Source organism: Cnephaeus nilssonii (genome assembly GCF_951640355.1).
Source record: "Cnephaeus nilssonii genome assembly, chromosome: 20".
NCBI classification, from domain to species: domain Eukaryota; kingdom Metazoa; phylum Chordata; class Mammalia; order Chiroptera; family Vespertilionidae; genus Cnephaeus; species Cnephaeus nilssonii.
The window spans coordinates 44,269,993-44,291,210 of record NC_137091.1 but is presented as its reverse complement, the minus strand read 5'-3'; the positions used below and the strand labels follow the sequence as shown (position 1 = coordinate 44,291,210).

The following is a 21,218-nucleotide window of genomic DNA, read 5'->3' as shown; positions in this document are numbered from 1 at the left end:
GAAAAGTTGACAAACCGGACCATGGGGGCAGGTGACACTCTGCTAAGTGTGGCCTGGCTCTGGTAACCCAGTCCCTGCCTCCCCTGATTGGCTGCCTGACTGTTACCTGTGAGTAAAGGGTCTAGATCGGGGCCCGCCCAAGTTCTCGGCCATTTCCTACTGGCAACAGTGGGCAAGTTCATCTCTCTGGGCTTCAACTTTATTATGTGTAAAATAGGGCTAATCATGGTACCTAATTCACAGGGCTGTTCTGAGAATTGAATGAGATTCAATGAAACACCCATCAAGCCCGTAGGACATGCCTGGCACAGAGCTTGCTGTCTGCAAGTTATTACTGTTTATCATGAACTTTGTCCCATTCTGTTTCTTGTGGCTAATCTACCTCCCTCAGTTGTTTTGTTAACCTTCACCCTAGGATATTTTTCCCATTGATTTTTTTGGAGAGAGTCGAAGGGAAGGGGCGAGACAGAGAGAGGGAAACATCGATGTGAGAGAGACACATTGATTGGTTGCCTCCCGCAAGTGCCTTGACCAGGGCTGGGGATTGAGCCTGCAATTGAGGTACGTGCCTTTAACTGGAATTGAACCTGAGACCCTTCAGTTCGTGGGCTGACACTCTAACCACTAAGCAAAACTGGCTAGGGCCTCCGTTTGAGGTCTCTGAGGTACATATTGGGCAAATGAAACCTGGGAGAAGTAAAAGGGAAAAGGTGAGATTATAGCTGGACCTTGAGTGGGAGGAAAGGAAGTGGAGAAATAGGGCACAGAGTGTTTCACTAAGAAAAGAATGTGCAAAGGCCCTGGGGCAGAAATGCCCGAGTGTCCTCTAAGAACAAGAGAACTCCTACCTCCATCTCCAGTTTAGCAATTATAAGCACTAAGTTAAACTTGTTCTACCCATTGCCTCTTGTAACCGTCTACCCACACATCATATAATTTCATCAGTAAGAATTTCATAAATACTATCAGTGGATTACAAAGTTTATTTTTTTATTTTGAAATAATTTAAGGGTTATAATACATTGCCAGAATAGTGCAGAGAACTCCCATATACCCAGACTCTCCATTGTTTATATTTTACCACATTTGCTTGATTTTTCCGTCTCTCTATTTAAGAGTAAGTTGCAGGTCTGATGTCCATTCATCCCTTAGTACCTGGGAGTGCATTTCCTAAACACAAGAACAATCAGGGAGCTTCATGTTGACCCCATGGTCTTAGCTAACCTGGAGACCTTTCTATTTAGATTATTAGAATTCTTTTTTTTTAATATACATTTTTATTGATTTCAGAGAGGAAGGGAGAGGGAGAGAGAGCTAGAAACATCAATGATGCAAGATAATCATTGATCAACTGCCTCCTGCACGCCCCCACTGGGGATCGAGCCCACAGCCCACACATGTGCACTGACTGGGAATGGAACCGTGACCTCCTGGTTCATAGGTCGATGCTCAACCACTGAGTCACGCTGGCTGGGCAGATTATTAGAATTCTTATCATCACAGGTCCTTGGCCACACCTGATGTAGTTGGGGATCAAGGCGACCCCCGGAAGTGCTGCCCTCGGGGTGAGGGTGGTTGTGGACAGGCAAGGCAGCTGCAGCTGATGGAGGGCATCACGGAGCAAATTACCTCCGGGGCATGTGGGCGCTAGTCCCAAGGAACTCTGGGAGTCAGAGAGAAATGTGCACCTCACAGTTATCCCCACCCAAGGGGTGAGGGAGAGCCAATGGTTTTAATTTAAAAATACTTTCAACTTTATGTTAAAAATGAAAATTAAGACTTTTTTAAAACATAAAAACTGCCATTAGGTCTTCTAAGAAATTTAATGGTAATTTTTTACTACCACTACTACTACTGAATACCCACGCCCTATTTGAATTCACCCCGTTGTTCCCAAATGTCTTATTACAGTTGGTTTGTTCACACCAAGCTCCGGACAAGGCATTATATTTGGTTTACTGGAGGGCAAGACTCCTGTCTCTTGTTCACGCCTCTATCCCAGCACCTAAATCTGTGCCTGGCCCTAACCGGTTGGCTCAGTGGATAGAGCATTGGTCTGCGGACCAAGAGTCCTGGGTTCGATTCCGGTCCAGGGCACGTACCTTGGTTGCAGGCTCCTCCCCAGCCCAGGCCCTGACAGGGCTCGTTCAGAAGGCAACCAATCGATGTGTGAGAACGTTTCTCTTTCCCTCTCTCTTTCCCTCTCCCTAAAAATCAATGGAAAAATATCCTCAGGTGAGGATTAACAACAACAAAAATAAAAAAATAAATAAATAAAACATTTAATATTATTAACAAAAAAATAAAAAATAAAACTGTGCCTGTTGTAAGAAAATATGTCAAAATGAGCGAGTTGCTGCCGTTATCACCATCATTATCACTATCACCATTATCATCACCACCCTCACCGCCACCATCCCTATTATCATCATTTTCACCATCATCATCACTATCACCATTATCATCACCATCATCAGCATCATAACCACCATCCCTATTATCATCATCTTCACCATCATCACCATCGATATAACCATCATCCTCATCACTCCCATCACTGTCATCATCATCTTCACCATCCCATGGCCATCATCACCATCATCATCACTATCACCGTTATCATCACCATCATCAGCATCACCACCACCATCCCTATTATCATCATCTTCACCATCATCACCATCGATATAACCATCATCCTCCTCACTCCCATCACTGTCATCATCATCTTCACCATCCCATGGCCATCATCACCATCATCATCACTATCACCATTATCATCACCATCATCAGCATCATAACCACCATCCCTATTATCATCATCTTCACCATCATCACCATCAATATAACCATCATCCTCACCACTCCCATCACTGTCATCGTCATCTTCACCATCATCATGGCCATCGTCACCATCATAATCTTCATCACCATCAATATCGTTATCACCACCACCATCACCAACAACATCCCTTGTAAGCTCTTGAAATGTTGACTCTTGGGCCCGAGCCCAGACCTCCTAAATCTGCATCATTGGCCTTCCTGCTGGATTCTGACACAAGCAAAGTTTGGGATTCCCTAGGCTAGTGAACACAGTGGAGGAATTAGGGATCTTTCTATGCCCAAGGAAACAAGATCTTGTGGGCAGTAAGGATCCGCAGAAGGTGTTTGAGGAAAGGAGTGTCCCCTGTAGACTCTCAGAGCTGGGTTGGTTCTTAGAGAACTATCCATTCATTCATCTATTTATTTATCAACTAGAGGCCCGGTGCATGGATTCATGCACGGGTGGCGTCCCTCAGCCTGGCCTGCGCCCTCTCACAATCCAGGACCCCTTGGGGGATGTCGGAGAGCCGGTTTCGGCCCGATCCCCGCAGGCCAGGGCGAGGGACCCCACCGGTGCACGAATCTGTGCACCGGGCCTCTAGTATGCATATAAGATCTTTGGTTCTTTTCCCATCCTCCTCCCTCCCCCCTTCCCTCTGAGATTTGTCAGTCTGTTCCATGTTCCCATGCCTTTGCGCTGAGCGTCTGCTCCCCAGTGGTCATTGTGCATCATAGCTACCATCCAGTCGGCCGGTCAGCCGGTCACTTAGGCTTTTATATATATAAATAGACCTGGGTGGGCGTCAGGCAGTATCCTAGGTGCCGGGGGCTCACCACACAGTCTTTGCCCTTGTGGCATTCATAGCTGTGGGGCAGCCAGGCGTTATGAAATCAATGCAGACAGGAGCTTATGGGGGTGTGTTTTGTGCTAGACAGGTGTGGTTCTGGGAGATGTGTGACAGGGAGACCGGCTTGTTCTGGAGGTCAGGGTGGGCTTCCTGGAGGAAGCAAAGGATGGGCAGCATTAGCTAGAGGGGCGGTGAAGGGGATGCCCCAGATCCGGGGTCCAAAGGCGGGGAGGGAGGGAGCGTCAGGCCAATAAGAGTGCAGCGGGTCCTGGATGTCACAGCACGGAGGTGCAGGTGCAAGTGTTCCAGGCAGAGGGAACAGCTTTGTGTTGAGGGCCCCCTGGGAAGGCACATGGACATTCTTTAAATTGTTGTCAGCTGAGTCCGAGGCGACTGGCAGAGCTGTGTCTCGTCTCGGATACACATTCCCCAAGAAGGCGGAAAGTGTCATTCAGTACTGGCTTTTACCTTTGTCCAGGTGTCGGGAGCGGGTCTAGATATGTAAATCCAGTCAAGCACCAGGAATGCTAGGGCCTACTCAAGAATGCAAATAAGCTCCTTTGACCCTAAGTTTTGGTGATACTTCCTGGTATTTGGGGATATATAAATAAACGTGCTGCGTGGGCTCAGGGTCCTGTCCCTCCATCAGAGTGGCAGCGTCCCACCCGGCTCCCAGCTTTTAAATCTATCTCTGCGTCTTCTTTCTATTTTTATTTTCTCAATCCCTGGCTGCCTCCACTTAGAACCGTTTCATTCATCTCTCTTTCCGTGCTGGACGCGGAAAAGGGAGATCCCCGCCATATCTGGCTCCCGCCGCGTCTGGCCCCGCACCTGTGCCAAGGCCTGGCAGTGCGAGAGGGTTTGGTGCTGTTGAGGGGCTGAGTGGAGGGAGGAAGGGGGTGAGGGGGCTGGTCACATGGGGCCTTGAGGGCCATGCAGGCGTCTGGTCTTTATCTCAAGAGCAATAGGGAGCCATGGAAGGGATTTGAGCAAGAAAGTGATGGCTCAGCCCTGACCAGTTTGGCTCAGGGATAGAGTGTCGGCCTGCACACTGAAGGGTCCCAGGTTTGATTCCGGTCAAGGGCATGTACCTTGGTTGCGGGCACATCCCCAGTGGGGGGTGTGCAGGAGGCAGCTGGTCGATGTTTCTCTCTCATCAATGTTTCTAACTCTCTATTCGTCTCCCTTCCTCTCTGTAAAAAAAATCAATAAAAAATATATTAAAAATAGAAAGAATGTGATGGCTCAGAGGAGGAACTGAGGGAGAGGGAGGCTCGGGGAGATCCCAGGACCCCGTCTGTGGCTTGAGAAGCGGGGTGGGCGTGGGCCCCATGTCCGAGGCTGGGAACCAAGAAGAGAGGCACGTTTTTGGAGAAAATGGGGTGACCCCTGCACTGGAGACACCGAGATGGAGAGGCCCAAGGGTGGGGGCTCTGAGGGAGATTCCGGAGATGCTGGTGAGAAAACAACAAAGTAGGGACTCCCCAGGCAGAGCTGGGAGAGGGAGAAGGACCTAGCACCCCCAACATTAGAAGAAATGGAGTCAGGCCAGAACGAGGCTACAGGGCATCCAGGAAAGCCAGCGCCCCGTTGGCTGTAGAAGGGAGAGAGGGGGGTCAGGCCAATGAGTCCAGCAGGTCCTTGACGTAGTTACTAGGTGACCTTGGGGGAGGGGGAGCCGGGAGGACGTGGCCAAGGAATGTGTGAGAGGGTTGGGGAGGGAATGTGGGACCAATCGTGTTTGGTGGCAGCCGTGTTCCCAGTGCTGGGAAGAGGGCGACAAATGAACCGTGTCTCAGCCCTCCTAGGCCTCACGTTCGCAGCAGGGTGGTGGGGAGGGAGTTAGGTAGCTGGATGGAGGAGAGAAATATGGCCAGAGCAGGGCCAGGGGTGGGGGCTGGGCGAGCCCCGGCCTGAGAGAGGGAGGGTTTCAAGGCTGATGAGTGAGGGGGAGGAGAAGATGAATGTGTGTGTGTGTGTGAGGGGGGGGTTCCCTGGGGAGAGGCTGGAGGATTAGAATTCCACCCACACCCAAGGCCCACATACGCAGGCTGCATCCTGAGGTTCTTATCTTCGAGTTGTCAGAAATTCTTATGCCGTTATGGTTTTGGTCTCTGGCTGCTGAGCTACAAAGACTGGGTCTGTCGGGTGTCACGTGACCTTCTGTGTCTGTCACTCACCCTTCTGTTCCTAAATGAGCTAATCTGCATAAACTGCTGAAGCCAGGGCCAGGCACATAATAGATCCTCAATAAACTCATTCACGCCCTGGCTGGTGTGGCTCAGTGGATAGAGTGTCGGCCTGCAGACTGAAAGGTCCCAGGTTCAATTCCGGCCAAGGGCACATGCCTGGGTTGTGGGCTCGATCCCCAGTGTGGGGCGTACAGGAGGCAGCCAATCAATGATTCTCTCTCATCATTGATGTTTCTATCTCTCTCTCCCTCTCCCTTCCTCTCTGAAATCAATAAAATCTATTCTTTAAAAATAAATAAATAAATTCACTTATTCAAAAGGTATTTATTGAGCACCTTATGTGCCAGACACCTTAGTACTGGGGATGAAACAAGATAAGACCCTCAGCCGACCCCTTGTGGATCTTTGCATTCTGGTGGGAGAGACAGAGAATAAGCAAATCCGTAAGTAAAATATAGATGGCGCGTCAGGAGGGCATGCGTGCCACGGAGGAAAGGAACCAGGGGACCCAGGGGCAGGCAGGCTGCAGTTTTAGTAAACAGGATGGTCAGGCCCCGGAAGGAAGGCCCCACTGAGGAGGTGACATTTGAAGTTGCTGAGGGAGTAGGTTTGCCCAGGACTATCCCACTTTAGCACTGAAACTGTGGGCTGAAGGTCCCATGTCCCCAGAAACCCTTTGGTCCCGGCCACACGAGGGTGGCTGTTCACCTAGGAGGGAGTCGCGTGGCTATCTGAGGAAAAGCATTCTCGGCAGAGGGAACAGCACGTGCAAAGGCCCTGAGGTTGGGACACTCGGGACGCATATGAAGACACAGCACTGGGAACACGGTGGGGGCTGTTTCTGAGAGAGTAAAGGAGGTCTCAAAGAGCTGGTGGGTGACCCCGCGAGGGAGCCCGTGCGGATCCCCACCCTGAGAACCCCTGTGGGGGCAGGAACAGGCTTGCCTGGCCAGTTCAGCTGCCCAAAGCAAACAAGGGGAAGGACAGAAGTTGAGTTTCTTCAAGGTCATGGCTGGTGAAAGAGAGGAAGGCAGGGAGAGGGGGAGGAGGAGGGAGAGAGAGCGGGGAGGGGGAGTTTAGGGACCTCCAGGTAGCCAGGGAGTTTTCGGGGAGAAGTTGGCAGGACAGAGGTGCATTTCAGGAGGCCTCCCAATCACATTCTGACCACGGAGCTCTCCCTGAAACTCACTGTCCATGGATAAAAGAGCTTCCTCCTAGTTTTGCAAACAGTGCAGCTGTGTTGCATGTTTCTGTCTTGAGAAGGACAGGCGTTTGAATAACAAACAAAGACCCAGCCAGAGGGATACAGGGACGCTCCGAGGCACCCAGGTCAACTAGTGAGCATGCCAGGGCGACGGCCGTTGTCCCAGGAACATCGGGGTGTTTCCGGAGGCTGGGGGAGACCCCAGGCCTTGGGAGGCTTACTCTGCCTCCATCTCCCCAGCTCACCCTCCCTCACCTGCAGAAGAGGGGGGTGGGGAATGTCATCAACATCTCCAGCCTGGTGGGGGCAACTGGCCAGTCCCAGGCAGTTCTCTATGTGGCCACCAGGGTAGGCCGTCAGGGTACCCTGCTGTTTCCTTCCCTCCCTCGGGGCTCAGACCTGAGGCATAAAAACCTGTGATGGCCCTGACCCCCGGCCGGTGTGGCTCAGGGGGCGCCATCCTGTACACCAAAAGGTTGCCGGTTCGATTCCCGGTCAGGACAAATGCCTGGGTTTCTGGCTAGATCCCCGGTAGGGGCGTGTGCAGGAGGCAGTCGATTGATGTTTCACTCTCATATTGATGTTTCTCTCTCCCTCTCCCTCCCTCTTTCTCTAAAAATCAATGAAAATATCTTCAAAACACACACAAAGAAAAACCTGTGACGTGTTGCTATGCACTAGGCGTCTCCCGAAAAACAGAGTCTGGTGCTTGCCAACTTGGCCTTCAGGGAGGGCGGGACTTCCCCACTCTGATGACCCCGCTGGACCCCCATGGCTGGGAGGAGAGGGCATGGGAGGAGCCTCATATTCCCTGGACTGAGCTTTCCCGGGGCCCTGTCTTCTGCGGGGGGCCCTGTCTTCTGTGGGGGGGGGGGGGACCTGTCTTCTGTGGGGGGGACCTGTCTTCTGCGGGGGCACTAATAGCATGACCAAGGCTTTGCCCTGGGTGAGTGTCAATGTGGCATCGGAGTCAGCTGATGAGCAGCTCCGTGGACTGAGAGCCTGGGGGGCGGGGTGGGGGGGTGAGGCTGGGAAGATGCAGTGAGCCCGAGGAGCAGTGTCTGCAGCAGACCCACCGGATTCTCTCCTCCCTTCCCCAGTGTCTCCCCAGGAAACATCTGGACCCCACTGTGGGAGGAGCTGGCCGCCTCCACGCCTGACCCGGAGGCCACAGTCTGAGAGGGCACAATGGCCCAGGTGTGCGTGGGCGCCAGGTGAGGGCTCCTCATGACCTCCTTTCCCCCTCATCGCTCCCCAGCCCCTGGCGGCCGAGGTGGGGGCTGCTGCGGTGTTCCTGGCCTCCGAAGGCCGCTTCTGCACAGGCATCGAGGTGCTGCTGACCGGGGGGTGCAGCGCTGGGGTGCAGGTGCAAGGCCCCGTGGAGGCACCCCCGTGGAGGCCCCTGCTCTCCTTTCCTGATTTGCCACATTTCCGCGCGGGCATCCCTGATAGGTCTCTCCCTCTCCAAACTCAGTCTCCCAAGTTCTGGTTGCTGCCCTCTGCCTCTGGGTGCCACCCCCAACTCCAGACGCTAAGCCCGTTTCCAGTGTGCCAGTCCACCCCACAGGTTCCCACAAAAGCAATTGGCAGCCAGAAGGAGGAGGACATCGTTACATTTATTTTCCGTCCTTTGTGAGTCCGGCCACACCTCCCCTCCATCCCCTCCCCCCCCCCCCCCCCCGCGTCCCCCTACCCCAGCCTCGAGCAGCCTGGACCCAAGGGACTGCAACTCCCAGCAGGCCTTGCGGCAGGAGCCTCGCGCCGGGGGCTCCAGGGAGAAGTTGCAGGTTGGTTTCACCAGAGCCCCAGTTAAAGGTCCGCAGGGGACAGGAAATTAAGCTCTAATTAGAGATAATGCGGGAGGTGAGCCAAAGGCCGCCTCTTTGTTTCTGGCCGTACGGGGAAAGGGGTTTTGGCCTCGCCGCCTGCGGAGCTGGAGGGTGGCCGGCGCAGAAAGATCTGCGGGAAGAGGAGGCTGCGGGTTGAGACGCCTGGTTTGGGAGAAGAGAAAACGGGCGGGAAGGAAACTGGGGGTGGTGGCCCCTCTGCTTAGGAGGGCTGACCCCGGACTGTCCCAGTGGGGCGCGGGGCCCAGGCGGGGGTTGCACCCCAGGTGGGGGTGGGGGTGGAGCTGCAGGGCCGCCGGGGATTGGCCGCTGCGGGGGGTGTGGGGGGTGTGCGGCGAGCTGCGATTGGCAGGGGCGGGCCCGAGCAGTCTTGCGGGCGCCACACCCCTGCAGCCCCAGGCGGGGTGGCGGGGCGGGAGGAACGCTCGGAATTTGCCTGGGTCCGTGGCTGTTAGGGCTGGGGCACAGAATTTGGGGGGAAGATGACCCAGAGTAGAATTACGGAGGCTTAGCGGCTCAGGGCCGGAGTTTGAGGTCACGGTCACCTGGATGCAGGAGTTGGGGCGCTCTGACCCCGGGCACAGTGACGCAAGAGCAATTGGCTGCCTCCGCCTCTGGGTCCTGAACTTGGGGAGTCTCAGGAAGGGGCGTAACCAGGAAATCCTGCCCTAGGACCTGTGCTTAGAGGCTCATTGATAAGTTGGGGGATTGGAAACCTTCCGGCCCACTGATGAAGGGGCCTGGGAGGAGGCATGGTGAACCGTGTGCGTTTTTGCCTCTTAGAAAGTTACAAAGAATACACGTGTTCTCGCTGGAAAGAAAAACTATATGCAAACAGGGCTCGGGACTGCAACCCCTCCGCCCCTACCCGCCGCCCTCTTCAGAGGCCTTTTCCCTTGTCATTCACGGGACACGCACCGCCGGCGGCTCTAAGTTAGGGATGGAGACCCGCGGGGGTCCCGGCCTTTCCCCTCTTACCTCGGGCTGCTTTTCCGCGCTCGCGCTCCGCGGCCGAAGCGATCGAAATGCATTTTTGCCCGCGAGCAGCCTGGATGCGGCTGGAACCGACCCGGGTGGGGGCGGGGAGAGGGGGGTTTGGACCGACGCCCCGCGCCCGCGCCCCGGCGCATGCGCGCTGCGGCGGGCCGGGCCCCGCGAGGGCGCCGCGCGGGGATGGGAGCCGGGTGGGAGGGGGCGTGGACCGGGCGGGGCCGCGACGTCCGCAGCGGGGCGGGCGCAGTTACCCGCCGCTACGACGATGGCGGCAGCCGCGCTGGGGCAGGTGGGTGCGGGGGGCGCCGCGCTGGGGGCTGGCGGAGCCCGCGGGAGGCGCGCTTCCCCGAGGACCTCTCGCCTGCAAGCCCGCCCGCTGGGCGCCGTCCCTCCGGCTCCCGGGGCCGCTGAGGGGCGCCGAGGAGGAGCGGGGGGTGGGGGGGCATTGGAAAGGAATGCGGAGCTTTAGGGGCGATGGGGGGACATAACTGGTGGGCTGGACACCGGGACCGGGGTCTGGGAAGGAGGAGGGGACAGTAATGGGAGAGGCGCGGGGCTGGGTGGGGACTGGGAAGGGACTAGTCAGCGGGTGAGGGTAGCGGGAGCGGGGCTCCCGGGATCTATAGGGGCGGGGGGAGGATGAAGGCGCGGAATTCATCCTCAGCTCTGGCCTGGGAATTGGATTCAAGCCCCTCTCTTGTTGGAACTAAAAGTTAAGAGAGATGTGGGCACTTGTGTCCCCGGAACCCCTGCTCTGAGCTCCGCACCTGGTTTGGAAATCGAGGCAGCGGCGCCTGGTCAGAGTGACAGGGCTACTCCGGGCAGGACTGAGAGAGTCCCTTCCTGCTGTGAGGTTAGCCAGCAGAGCTTCGGAGAGCCTGTGATTTTGGAGAAGAAGGTTTCTCAGTGGGAAAGGAAACAGTTACGAGTCTAGGAAGGGGGAGGTCATTTCCACCCGCCAGCTACAGCATAACCTTGGGAGAAGTGCTTCCTGCGAACTCGGCACCGGACTCGGCCTGGGTCTCTGAGCCCAGCTGGATGGACGGCGGGCAGGGCAGGTTTGGACTCCCTTGGAGTCTCCGTGGCTGATGGAGACAGGCCTGGGCTCTGGCCGGGGCGCCCTGGGGATCGTGGTGGGACTGCCAGGGACAGTCTGGGCTCTTGGGCTGTGCAGAGTCTTGGGCTGTCGGGACCCTTCTGGCCCGTGATGGGGGAGTCCTGTGCTCTACTGTGGGGACTCCCTGTTGTGTGCTGAGGGGGGGGGGGGCAGGCCTGCGTGTGAAAGACAGTGCTAGACTAGGACAGAGACAACCCTGGTGATGGTGACACAGCTGGGCCATGTGGGGAGGCAGCCCCGGATCGTGGTGGGGACAGACCCGGCCTTAATGAGACTCGGCGGAGGCTGCATATGATGTTACAGAGCCCTGCCCTGGGCACACTGCCCCCCGACCTTCCTCATTTCTTAATTAGCCCCATACTTTCACACTTTTTGTCCCAAATGCCCACCTACCACCCAAGAGTCTCCTTTGGGCCCAATCCCTATGGCTTGGCGTGTCAGATGGTGGGGCACCTCTCAGCCCCGAGAGAATGTCCTGGGAGGGGGAAGGCAGCTTCTCCCAGGGTGACAGGGACTCTGGACGCTGCGCCCCGCACCCTCTGGGCCCTGTGGGTGTGTCTTCCTGCCCGTTGTATCTCTCTCTCTCCTAGATGTCTGTCTCTAAGCATCATGGAGACGGCGTCTCTCCCCGTCGTGGCATCATTCTCTCCCTCCCAGCCCTTCCTCGTCTCTGTGGTCTCCCTTTCACTGTGTGCTCTGTTGCTGAAGCCTGGGCTTCATGGATTTCCTTTTTCCTCGTCCTCGCTCTCGTGGCCTCTCTGTGTTCCACTCAGTATTTTTTCCTGATTTCTCAGGCTCTACTTTCCCTGAGTTTTTCTCCCTCTTGTCTCCTCTCAGCCTCTCTCTCTCCAATCTGTTTTGGCATCTCTTGGTCTTGTTTTCTGTTCTTTCAAGCGTGTGTTTTCTATTTCTCTGTCTCTTTTTCTGATTCTTGCTCTTCCCTCTCTTTTCTTAATTTTTAAATTATTTTATTATTTTTTTATTTTCCCCTCTCTCTTTAAGATAAATATTTTTATTATTTCAGAGAGGAAGGGGGAGGGAGAGGGAGATAGAAACATCAGTGAGAGCCCTGACCGGTTTGGCTCAGTGGATAGAGCGTCGGCCTGCGGACTGAAGGGTCCCAGGTTCGATTCTGGTCAAGGGCATGTACCTTGGTTGCGGGCACATCCCCAGTAGGAGGTGTGCAAGAGGCAGCTGATCAATGTTTCTCTCTCATCGATGTTTCTAACTCTCTATCCCTCTCCCTTCCTCTCTGTAAAAAATCAATAAAATATATTAAAAAAAAAAAAGAAACATCAGTGAGAATCATTGATCAGCTGCCTCCTGCACGCCCCCTACTGGGGGCCCTGGGACATGTGCTCTGAGCGGGAATCAAACCCTGACCTCCTGGTGCATAGGTTGCCACTTAACCTCTGAGCCACACCGGCCGGGCACTCTTCTCTTACTCTCTTATTCTTTTCCATTTTGGTTCCCCTCTGTCTCTTTTTCTCCTCGAGCTTCCCTCTCTCGCTCTCTTTCATTCTTTCCCATCTCTGCTCCCTCTGAGGGCTGCCTCTGCCCTGTGTGTTCAGACTCCATACTGTGGGTGTCCTGTTCCCTCCTGGACGGAAGCAGGGCCACAGGCTTATGCAGGCCGCACATCGCCACCTAGAGGCCATGTGTGGGAACAACACCCTGAGCCTGCCAGAAGCCGGTGCCCCAGGGCTACTCCTCAGACTTCATGGCCCAGACTTTCCGTCATGGAAGCCCCACGGCCCCCTCTGCCCACGACTCACCTGTGGACCAGTCACGGCTGCCATTCACATCCGTTCTCACTGCTTGGTGTCCGCTCCCCCAGCTCCCAGGAGCAGGCGCAGGCGAGTCTCCCCCAGCCTCATGACCCAGCTGCCTTCCCCCTGGGCTGGAGAAAGAGGCACTGTGAGGCCCAAGCACGCTGGGCAGAGGCCACCCTGCTGTGCACAGCCAGACCTGGGAAGTGTCCATCTGGGCAGCGTCCATGGCTGACTGGGGTGGCCGGCCTCCAGGTCCGCATGGCTACCCCTCAGTGCTGGGATCTGAAGGGAATTGGAATCCCTGGTGTCCAAAGCAAGTGTGGGGCTGGGGGCTTCAAGTCATCTGAATTCAGTGGATCTAATACCCTGAGCGAATGTGGACTAGGACTCCTGGGTCTGAGGGAGGAGGAAGCTGGGGGCCTGGACTCCTGGGTCCAAAAGAGGAGGTTGTGAGGGCCTGGGGCTGGGGGCCTGGCCCTGGATCTGAAGGAAGAGGAAGCTGTGGGCCTGGACTCCTGGGTCTGAGGGAGGAGGGGCTGGGGACCTGGACCCCTGAGTCTGAGGGATGAGGGGCTGGGGGCCTGGCCCTGGATCTGAAGGAAGAGGGAGCCAGAGCCTGGACCCCTGAGTCTGAGGGAGGAGGAAGCTGGGGGCCTGGACTCCTGGGTCTGAGGGAGGAGGGAGGTGGGGGTATAGATCCTGGGTTCTGGGGGAGCATGCCCTTAGGTCCCCCACTCTTATCGGGATTTGAGTCCCCCGGCGAGGCCCTCACTTACCTGTGTACTTTCCCTTGTCGTCTTCTGTCTGAACTGGTCTCAGGGCTGGGGCCAAAGTTCCCTGGGGTGGGAGGTGCCTGTGTTTGACTTTGCCCAGCATGGAGGAGGGAATGGGAGCTGAGTCAGCTCTTTCTGGGGGTGGCCCTCGTAGGGGCAGGGAGGGGCTTGGCCTCCTTCAGGAGCCCCTCCTGCCACCTCTGGTCAGGACAGAGGAAGACTTGGCCAGGCCACATGGCCCCTCAGAGGGCCCTGGCCTGGAAAAAACAGGTCGGGGGGCCTCCCACGTGAAGGAGGCAGCAAAGGACCTCCCTCCCTCTCCCCTGCCTCACCACCTTTCCTCTGTCCCCATCCCCAGATTTGGGCCCGAAAACTTCTCCCTGTCCCTTGGCTTCTGTGTGGCCCCAGAAGATATGCCTCATCCAGCTTCAAGGTAAAAGGAAGGATCCCAAGGAAGAGGGGCTGGGGCCTGAACTGCTGGGTCTGAGGAAGCAGGGGGCTGAAGGTGGGATTTGGGAATCTCCAAAAGGTCCAGGGTTCAAAGGTCAAGGTGAGCAGCAATGGGCTAGCCTGACTGCCTGCCACCAGGCTGTGGGAAAGAGTTGAAACTGCACGTCCCAGAAGCCTCTGGAGCCACAGGACCCTCTTCTGTCTGGGTCTTAGCCCCAGGGACTCATGGGAGTTGTAGTTTTCCCCCCCAGTGTGGAGGTTGTGGCAGATTCCAGGATGCCCAGGTCCCCTTTCTTTTCCCAGGCTGCAGACCTGCAGCTGGAAATGACACAGAAGCCTCGCAAGAAGCCTGACCCCAACGAGACCCTGGTGTTCGGGAAGACGTTCACCGACCACATGCTGATGGTGGAATGGACCGAGCAGGCGGGCTGGAGCCGCCCCAGAATCCAGCCCTTCCAGAACCTCACGCTGCACCCGGCCTGCTCCGCTCTCCACTACTCGCTGCAGGTGGCATGGCAGCCGACCTCCGTCCCCCTCTCTCTCACCTCTTCCCTCTTGCTGTGTCTGTTGCCGGGTCCACCTCCCTGGGTCTGCTTCTTGTATCCTCTTTCCGTGTCTTCTTCATCTGTCCTCTGAGGCTCCCCATGTTCCCGGCCCTGTGCTGGCTGACGCTGAGGTCCCCAAGATGAGCAGATCCAGTTCCTTCACTTGAAAACCCCACCATTTGCCCTGGCCAGTTTGGCTCAGTGGATACGGCATCGGTGGGTTCGATTCCGGTCAAGGGCGCAGACCTCGGTTGCAGGCTCGATCCTCAGCCCCCGTCGGGGTGCAGGTGGGAAACAACCAATCAATGTGTCTCTCTCACATTGATGTTTCTCTCTCTCTGTCTCTCATTCTGCCTTCTTTAAAATGTATTTATTGAATTGAGAGAGGGAGAGAAACACCGATTTGTTGTTCCAGTTATTCATGCATTCATTGGTTGATTCTTTTTTTTTTTCCCATTGGTTGATTCTTGATTCTGGTAGGTGTCCTGACCTTGATTCTGGTATGGATCAAGCCCACAATCTTTTGGTGAATAGGACGATGCTTGAATGAACTGAGCCACCTGGCCAGGCCAACGTGTTTTTTGTTTTTTAATTTATTTTTTAAGTGTTTTTATTATGGGAAACTTCAAATGTAAAACTAGAGCGATAGGACCTGCCCCCCCCCCCCCGTCCCGCCCCCCTTCACCAGTTAGCATGGCTGGTCACCGTCTTGTTTCATCTGCCCTCCCCCTTTCTGTGGGATTTTAAAGCAAAACCTGGACATTGTATTATTTCATCTGTAGCTATTTCACTGTTCCTCTAAGACACAAAGACTCTTCTACATTTTTAAAAAGCTGATTTGAGAGAGAGAGAAACGTTGCCTGGTTGTTCTACTCACTTATGCCTCCATTGGTTGATTCTTATATGTGCCCCCATCAGGGATCGAACCTGCAACCTTGGCAGGTGGGGACGACGCTCTAACCAACTGCGCTACCCGGCCAGGACTGCGCCAGGGCTCTTTAAAAACCCAGCTCCCACAGGATCACCAGATCTACCAGCAACACGGCAGCTCCGCCTCTGCACCCCTCGCTCCGGGCCTCTGCACCCCTGTCTCTGGTCTCTCTCTCTGCTTTCTCCAGTGTCGCTGGGTCTCCCTCGCCGCCTCCTCCGTGTGCTCAGCGGCTGGTCTCGCCCCAGCTCTGCCCCTGCCCCTGTTCGCCGGTGCATTTGTCTCTCTCTCTGCCCCTCCCTGACGCCGGAGGGGGTCTCTGAGCCGCGCCCACCTCTTCCCGCAGCTCTTTGAGGGCATGAAGGCGTTCAAGGGCAGCGACCGGCAGGTGCGCCTCTTCCGGCCGTGGCTCAACATGGACCGCATGCTGCGCTCGGCCCTGCGCCTCTGCCTGCCGGTGAGGCCCGGGCGCCCGGCGGGCGAGGGGGGCGCGGGGGCAGGAGGGCCTCGCGGGCCCTGACTCTGGGACTCCCGCGCAGAGTTTCGACAAGGCCGAGCTGCTGGAGTGCATCCGCCGGCTGGTGGACGTGGACAAGGCCTGGGTCCCCGACAGCGCCGGCGCCAGCCTCTACATCCGGCCCGTGCTCCTGGGGAACGAGGTGGGCCCGGCGCTCGGGGCTGGGGCTGGGGGTGGGGGGCTCGGGACCCGGACCCCCGGGTCAGGGCAGGGGCTGCAGGCCTGACTCCCGGGGTCCTGATGCCCCTTCCGCCCTTCGCAGCCCTCGCTGGGTGTCTCCAGCGCCACCCGAGCCCTCCTGTTCGTCATCCTCTGCCCCGTGGGCTCTTACTTCCCGGGAGACGCCATGAGCCCGGTGTCGCTCCTGGCCGACCCAGGATTCATCCGCGCCTGGGTGGGTGGGGTCGGGGACTGCAAGCTGGGCGGGTAAGTAGTCCCGCCCCTCCCCCCCCCCAATGCTGCTCCCCCTTCTCCCTCCCCCGCGCCCCGCTCCGGTACCTCTGGTCCCCTGGAAGTCAGCCTCAGGGTGCAGCGCCCAGGCTTTGGGGTGTCCCTCCCCGTCCTGCTTCACATGTTGGGGACAGCTCTGCCCGTAAATGGGGATGTGACGTCATTGGCACCATGGTGGTGAGGGCGGTGTGTGTGGGAGGGGGGAGGGGAAGGGGAGGTCAGTGAGGAAACCAGGATTGGCCCTTGGGGAGCCCCCAGCAATAAAGTTTACACTTAGTTCATTGGTCTCACCCCAGCAACCTCCCCTGAGCCCCCAGGCTCGCCCCCTCCCCCCACCCAGCTCCCCAGCGCCCATCACCTGCGTGGGGACTTCCTGTGTCCGACCGTCACCAGGGCCTTGGCTGGGGACGGCAGGCAGGGCCTCCTGGGGGGTGATGGAGGCAGAGGATGGGGGACCGGCGTGTTGGGACGGCGAGTGTGGCCGCAGCTGCGGGTTCGCTCAGGTCCTTCCAGACACACCTTCGGAGGTGGGCTGGGGCCAGGCCCTGGGCCCGGGGAGCTCTGGTGGGGTGCGAGGGGCATTGCCAGTCTGCACAGAGGAGGTGGTGACCCTCAGTGAGTCCGGGGGTGGGAAGGAGAGGGTCCGGGGTGCAGACCATGGCGAACGGCTGCCCACCCGGGACCAGCGCCGGGGGCGGGGAGGAGGGCGGTCCTGGGAGTTGTCCGGGAGGAAATAATTCTGGTGCAGAGCAGGCCCGGCCTGGCCACCACACCGAGGGGCTGTGGTCTTTTCTTTTTCAAAATATGTTTTTACTGACTTTAGAGAGAGAAGAAGGAAGAGGGAGAGAGAGAGAGAGAAACATCAACACTGATCGGCTGCCTCCTGCACCCGCCTGCCCCCCCCTCGGGACCAAACCCACAACGCGGGCATGTGATCTTGTCCCCACGATGGGGAGCCATGGAGGCTTGTGAGCGGTGGTGGGTGAGTGGGCTTTGGGTGAGAGACGGTGTTAGAACAAAGGGACATGGGAGGTCACTGGGGGCCGGATTTACTGGGGGAGTGCAGAGAAGGCCTGTAACCGGCCTGAAGGTTCAGAAAGGCCCCCGAGAGCAGGTGCCATCACGGGGTTTTGAAGTCACTGGGGAGCTGGATGAGGAAGGCGATCCCAGAAAAGCAAACAGGGCCCGGCCGGGGTGGCTCGGTGGTTGAGCGTCGACCTACGAGCCAGGCGGTCACAGTCCAATTCCCCGTCTGGGCACAAGCCCGGGTTGCGGGCTTGATCCTGAGTCAGGGGCGTGCAGGAGGCAGCCGGTCAATGATTCTCTCTCATCACGGATGTTTCTGTCTCTCTCTCCCCCTGACTTCCTCTCCGAAATCAATAAAAAAGTGTTTTTTAAAAAGCGAAAAAACGAAAAGGAAACGGGGATGCACTCGTGACCTGGAGATGGGAGGACGGACTACTTAGAGCCTTGACCCCAAGCAACCGTCCTGGGGCCTGGGAGCCTGGGGGGGGGGGTGGGGGCTGTGACTTGGGGAGGAGCAGGGTGGGTCCTGGTGTGGGAAGACCCACCGAGGGCCACGCTGGGGTTCCCTTGCCCCCGGCGATCACGCTGTCCCCCACAGGAATTACGGGCCCACAGTGTTTGTGCAGCAGGAGGCGAAAAAGAAGGGCTGCGAGCAGGTCCTCTGGCTGTACGGGCCCGACCACCAGCTCACCGAGGTGGGCACCATGAACATCTTCATCTACTGGACCCACGAGGACGGGGGTGAGGCCCACCCGCCACCCCGCGGCCCTGCTGGAAGCGGGTGGCGCAGTCCTAGCAGAGGGCGGGGCTCGGGGGTGGGGGTGGGTGGCTCCCGAGAGGACGGAGGGGTGTGGGGGTGTGAGGTGACACCCATCCTCGCCCCTGACCCAGTGCTGGAACTGGTGACCCCGCCGCTGGAGGGGGTCATCCTGCCCGGAGTGGTGAGACAGAGCCTGCTGGACCTGGCCCGCTCCTGGGTGAGGCGGGGGCCGGGGGGAGGGGGCATGGGGATGGGGGGGGGAGGGGGGCGGGGGCGCACCGGCTTGTCTCCGTCCCCCTCCTCTGGCCCTCTGGTGTCCGTCTCCCCGCTTGGGTCTCTGTCTATCCCACCGTCCTTAGGGCGGGAGCGGCAGGCCTTGCGGAGCCCACCGGCTCACGGTGCCGCCCCGGGCCCGCAGGGCGAGTTCCGCGTGGTGGAGCGGAAGATCACCATGAAGGAGGTCCTGCGCGCCCTGGAGGAGGGGCGCGTCCGGGAAGTCTTTGGCTCCGGCACCGCTTGCCAGGTGTGCCCCGTGCATCGAGTCCTGTACCAAGGCCAGGTGAGGAGGCTGCCCTGGAGGCGGGAGAGCCGCGGGGAGGGGAGGGGCCGCGGCCTCACGGCGCGCTCTCCCCAGAACCTGCACATTCCCACCATGGACCACGGGCCCGAGCTGATCCTCCGCTTCCAGAAGGAGCTGACGGCCATCCAGGTGAGGCGCGCTGGGTGGGAGGCGGCGGTGGCCGGTTCCCCGAGAGGTTCCCGCCTGGGAGCCCATCATCCCCCCCCCCCCCCCCCAGTGGTCCCAGGAGGTGACCTGGGCCCTCCCACTGGCCTGGGGCCCTGCAGCCTGGGGCCTAGGACACCTTCTGGGGCTCGGTGACCCTCTCCCTGAGCCTCTGCGGCCCGGGTGTCCTTCCCACGAGCTCTGGGACCTGGAGCCACGGAAGTCCACTCCCCGCGGATGCCCCTGGAGCCCAGGCTGTCCCTGTGGCCAGAGAAGTCTCTCCCACAAGCCTCTGGGCCCGCGCTGGCCAGGACGGCTTCCTCTCATAACCCCTGGAAGCGTGTCCATTCGCGGGGCCACGGTATCTTTCCTGCGAACCTCGGGGCGCAGGCTGGCACGCGGCCCTCCCAGAGCTACCTGGCCCGTGAGCTGTGAACGGTGCATGGGGACCTAGAGCTGCACTTCTCCGGACTGTCCGGGCCTCCCCCCTCCTCCCCCAGCCCTCAGGGCCTTGCAATAACTCCTCTGCAGAACTACATCTCCCTTGAGCCTCTGCGCTACCTCTGCAATGATTGCCCCCCCTCCCGGTACTTGGTGGCATTTCCTAGGAGCTGTCAGGGACGCCCCAGCCCGCGGGAGCCCAGTGTGGCTTCCCTCACGCTCTGCCTCTGTTGCCCGCAGTACGGAGCCAAGGCCCACGAGTGGGCGCTCCAGGTGTGACGCTGCCGACTGCCCGTCCGCCCCTCGGATCCACCGGCGCGTAGCATCCAGCCCCTGCCGGATCCTCGCCTCCCTACCAATGACTCAACCTCAAGTGCAATATGAAACGAAAGGCCGGGGGCGGGACGCCTGGGTCTCGGGCGCCCCCTCGTGGTCGCTACACTCCCAAAGCCATAAGGGCCGGGCCCGGGCGGCTCGGCCCCAGCTCCGCCTCTCAGGCCTGGGGATTGGGTTCCCCGCTGCTCTGTGCTGAGGGTCAAGGAGACTCCGCACCTCTCCGTTCTCAGACCGGACCTCCCTAGTGCTGCCGTTGATTTCTTCTTCTTGCTGAAATTTTGAAATAAAATGCCAAATACAAGACTTAAGCTGTCATCTCCAAGTGATGTCATCACTCAGGGACTCCAGGGTCTTAACCAGGATTCATTTTCCATCCGAGCCCCCAATGCCCTGGCGGTTTCTCTGACGTGGGAAATTCTTCCTTCATCACAAACTGAACTTAGCTTCTCTCCTTCCCCCCGCCCCCCAACCTGCGCCTCCCCCACGTCCCCATCGTGGGGACAGCCCCACTGTGCATGCAGTCACTGGGCCACACTTAGGGTGAAGAAGAGAATTTGGGGGTGTACGTATTCACATTTCAGAGAACCCTCTTACATTGTCTAGTTAGAGATCAACTCTTATAAAAAGAATTCCCTAGTAACTGCCCTTGGGGAAGTGAGTTCACCTCTCTGAGCCTCCGTTCTCTCATTTTTAAAATAAGGGTAACAGGGCGCATTCATCAAGGCCAAGCAGAGTTAAATGATTTACCTGTAAAGTGCTGTAAAATCGCTCTTATTTTTGACAACTGAGTCTGCCTTGTCATTTTTTAGCTTTATCCAAAACGTTGTTCGGTTCTGTGCAAAAATGGATATCTGTAAAGATTGGATGCATTTAATTAGTCAATATTTAGGGGACTTAATCGCTTCAGAAAATTGATTTTCTTCAACATATTTCAAGCCAGATTCATGCTTCAGGATGTTCTTCATTTGAAATAATAAGTGTGCACTAAGTGGAAAGAACCAACATGTGAATTTCCATTTAATTTAGTAATCAGAATTCTGAAAAATTCACAAAAATATATTTGGGTTCATGTACTAAAGCCACTTTGCAAATTTGATTTTCTGAATCTAAATGTTTTAATTTTGCTAATCTAGTTCAATAATACTGCATTTAGATGTGAACATTTTTATTGGTTTCTAACAAAAAAAACCACCAAAAACTTATTCATAATGACTCCAAAAAAATCAGATGAGTCTAATTTGTGAATGCTATGTACCAATTCTAAGTCAATGAATGACTAATCAAGAATATTAATAAAATAAATTCTGTTCTATTCAGGAACACCTAGTATTATATAAAAATAGCGGTGATAAAAAGTATTCACTTATGTACATATCTTCCTTGTTATAAGAAAAAAAAAAGAACAATAAGATTAAATCGAGCCCTAGCTGGTTTGGCTCAGTGGATAGAGCATCAGCCGGCGAACTGAAGGG

General features: G+C 56.9%; 2 protein-coding genes across 4 annotated transcripts; both read left to right on the top strand.

Moving 5' to 3' along the window:
* Positions 1-21: 21 nt before the first annotated feature.
* HSD17B14 (hydroxysteroid 17-beta dehydrogenase 14) lies at positions 22-8,704 on the top strand (the record flags this gene model as incomplete). The annotated part of the gene is given in 9 exon segments (XM_079759815.1): positions 22-31; positions 2,354-2,585; positions 2,794-2,975; positions 7,159-7,483; positions 7,796-7,800; positions 8,095-8,243; positions 8,247-8,264; positions 8,326-8,409; positions 8,411-8,704. Coding segments are annotated over 9 exon segments (1,197 nt in total). The 3' UTR covers positions 8,603-8,704.
* A 1,409-nt stretch (positions 8,705-10,113) lies between these two features.
* Positions 10,114-20,049, top strand: BCAT2 (branched chain amino acid transaminase 2). 3 transcript variants are annotated; one of them, XM_079759483.1, is made up of 11 exons: positions 10,114-10,196; positions 13,928-14,002; positions 14,323-14,526; positions 15,839-15,949; positions 16,032-16,151; positions 16,272-16,435; positions 18,084-18,226; positions 18,377-18,462; positions 18,664-18,804; positions 18,880-18,954; positions 19,651-20,049. In XM_079759483.1, exons 1-11 carry the CDS (start codon positions 10,173-10,175, stop codon positions 19,687-19,689), a joined length of 1,182 nt encoding a protein of 393 aa, XP_079615609.1. In that variant the 5' UTR covers positions 10,114-10,172; the 3' UTR covers positions 19,690-20,049. The 3 variants fall into 3 exon arrangements, with proteins under 3 accessions (XP_079615609.1, XP_079615611.1, XP_079615610.1); XM_079759485.1 differs by lacking the exon at positions 10,114-10,196 and adding an exon at positions 10,218-10,223 and having other exon boundaries at positions 13,925-14,002; XM_079759484.1 differs by lacking the exon at positions 10,114-10,196 and adding an exon at positions 12,286-12,880.
* Positions 20,050-21,218: the final 1,169 nt, after the last annotated feature.